This window comes from Danio aesculapii, chromosome 6, assembly GCF_903798145.1.
Source record: "Danio aesculapii chromosome 6, fDanAes4.1, whole genome shotgun sequence".
Lineage (NCBI taxonomy): Eukaryota > Metazoa > Chordata > Actinopteri > Cypriniformes > Danionidae > Danio > Danio aesculapii.
This window is the reverse complement of record NC_079440.1, coordinates 37,179,957-37,182,868: the sequence shown is the minus strand read 5'-3', so window position 1 is coordinate 37,182,868 and position 2,912 is coordinate 37,179,957. Positions and strand designations below refer to the sequence as shown.

At 32.2% G+C, this 2,912-nt stretch overlaps 1 protein-coding gene across 1 annotated transcript in view; it reads right to left on the bottom strand.

Annotated features, from left to right (window-relative positions):
• il12rb2 (interleukin 12 receptor, beta 2a) overlaps positions 1 to 2,547 on the bottom strand; it is a 19,867-nt gene extending 17,320 nt beyond the window's left edge. The window contains exons 1-3 of the mRNA XM_056459090.1: positions 2,445 to 2,547; positions 2,068 to 2,178; positions 67 to 315 (exon numbers count right to left, since the gene is read on the bottom strand). Coding sequence (XP_056315065.1) covers positions 67 to 315; positions 2,068 to 2,137 — 319 coding nt within the window. The 5' untranslated portion in view covers positions 2,138 to 2,178; positions 2,445 to 2,547. The remainder of the gene's footprint in view (positions 1 to 66; positions 316 to 2,067; positions 2,179 to 2,444) is intronic.
• Between the last annotated feature and the right edge of the window lie 365 nt (positions 2,548 to 2,912).

Here is a 2,912-nt window from a genome sequence, read left to right as displayed (position 1 = left end):
TTCAATGACCCAGACATTGCATGTGTGTGAGAACCCTAAAATCAGGACTAAAAGTTAAAGGCTTACATCCTGGAGTGATGTCAATTCCGCAAGGCTCTGGGTTGTCATTACACTTGCAGGTGAAGATGCTCAACATTGTTAAATTCTTAATGTACACTAACACCTCGCTTAACCTGGGAGAGTGCTCATACTTGATTGGCTCATTGTTCCGAAAAAATTGTTTGGTGCATGGCTTGTTGAAGATGCAGGAGACAGTGAAGTTGGAACCGAAGAGGACTTCTTTGCCTGTGCTTGACCTTACGGTGCATACAGTTCCTGCAAGATGTATAAATAAAGAGGACGTATCAAAAAGTTGCAAAGTGTTAAGGAAAATGCTTGATAATTATACCCCTCAAGTATCCAGAGTGGTAATCGATCATTATTTATCAATGGTAATTCCTAAATAATTGCATTTTGCTTTCCACAATCCTAAAATTGTGTTTACATCTTTAGTTTTCAGTAGTCTTATATATATATATATATATATATATATATATATATATATATATATATATATATATATATATATATATATATATATATATATATATAAAATAAGATGCAGAGGAGGTTAATGGATTCAAAACTAAAATACAGGCAATATGATGCTAAATATTATGTCTTTATATTAAGACCATATGTAATTTCCCTTTATTATACACTCAAGTTTGCAATATTTATTTATTTTGCAAAATGCATACAGAAAATATTATTTTGGGTTCTCTGCAAAGTCATTAAAGAAAGTATTTATGAAAGTATTTCAGAAATACCATATGAAAAACATAATTTAATAATAATTTAAAGAAATTTTTTGCAATATTATATAAAATAGAAGGTTCCACTGATGTTAAAATTAAAATAAAAAAATCTGTAGATAAACAATTTACAACTTTCAATAAACACGCATTGCCATATTTCTGCCATTTCCTCCAGAAATCAATCAATTTTGGTTGACCAAAGTAACTTTCTGTGAAAAGAACTATTCATATCAAGAAATCAATAATCAATAATCTAAAGAAAGTCTTTGAACCGCAAAAAATGTTAAAAAGAAGGTTCTGTGGATGTTTCAGGACCCTCATTGGACAACAGATGAATAAAGATACAAAATACAATAAAGAATCTTTAATTTTAGTATAACCTTAGCTATTTTAAACAACTGATCAACATGGAATTCTGTGTTTAACAACATTTTATGTTAGAAATGATGTAAATCACATTTTATAGTGAATTATTTATAATTAGAATAAAAAGATTTAGCACTTAGTCTGGCTGAGGCTAAATAAAATGATCAATATATGATTTATTGAAATTAAATGATCAAGCATTCTGTTATTTATATATATTTTCAATGCAAGTTTAATATTTTTTTTCTACAAATTAGCTTAAATAATGGGGACATTAAAATATCCTGCATAACATAAATGATCCATGAGAAGAAAACAATAATGACAAAGATTTGCAAAATCTGAAAGCAATACACGCATGACATCTTGCATTGTTTACACTTTTACATTTAACCTTTTTATTATTATTCTTTTTTTGATTGCAATAAAATGACCTAGTACTAAGGTTGCCTATAATACCTGTAATAATATATTTCAAGCTATGCCTGTTAATAAATATGTAAAATATTTAAAGATGGTCCATTTTTGATTATCATGTATGTAATGTGATTAAATGTTAAGCATAGCACTGACATATATTGCCTGAGATAAGTCAAAAATATTGCAAAAGCTTGGGATATGTGAGGTCATATGAATCGTATATGGATCGTATATGAACAAATAAACCGGATTAAATTAAAATATATATTCAGATAAAACACGTGTGTTTTATTTAAAATAGTATCCAACAATACCTGTTGCAGTTATGTTTTACTGTACTTAAGTTTGATCGAATAAATGCATGCCAGACGAGACTTCGCTTCAAAACATTAAAACTAAACCTTTTCATAACAGGCTCTTCAAACAAACATCATAGCTACACATTTTCGTGGCAAAATAAAAATGAAAAGAAAAATTGTCATACCTCCATGAGCACCTGTAGCCAGGATGAAGGCCAACACGACGAGAATCGACCACGTACATTTAGAAGACATTGAGCTCAAGCTGAGGATCACGCAAACACTCACAAGAGCCTCTGTGGACAAACATTCACGAGCTTTTAAGCGTCGTCCTTCACTTTTACTTCCTCATTGACAAATTCTCACTTTTGAATCATTTAACACATGAAAAAAAGTATACAATGTTTTAAATAAATGAAGTCATGGAATGTAGTGTACACTTATTATGTACCACAGCGTTTGTCGCGTCGCCTGACTATCACGTAAATTAAAACCGAAGGACCAAGATTTTCTATTAAACTACTAGGTGGTGGTACTGTAAATATCATAGCTGTCCACTTACCCCTGCCCACGGGACAGACGTGTTCGATTTGGTCATTTGTGCTGCTGTTGGGTTTAAATGTGGCAGTTGGGCAGTGAAGCGCATCTCCTCCTCCTGAAGAACTGAAGGCGCGAGTGTCTGTGTAATTTACGTGAGTTCTGATGAGTAATGAGCGCACGTCACAGCATCTCTAACCTTCTGCACTCTGAGCACTGCTGGACACTATTAGTCAGGACTGTTTTTGTTTACCGTGTAAACAAAACGGTCGCTAATGTTGTGCAGTGCGTTTGAAGACACTGTATCCAAACTGTGGTGAAGCTCAAACACTTGAACTTTATGACGTGGTTATCCAGGAGTCCATTTACAGCACTGAAGCACAAAAGTAGTCATATTTGTTAGTTTTCTGTTTTTATACATCATCAGAAAGCTGAATTAATAAACTTTCTGGATGATCTAGTAAGATGGACAATATTTGGCACAAATAACTGT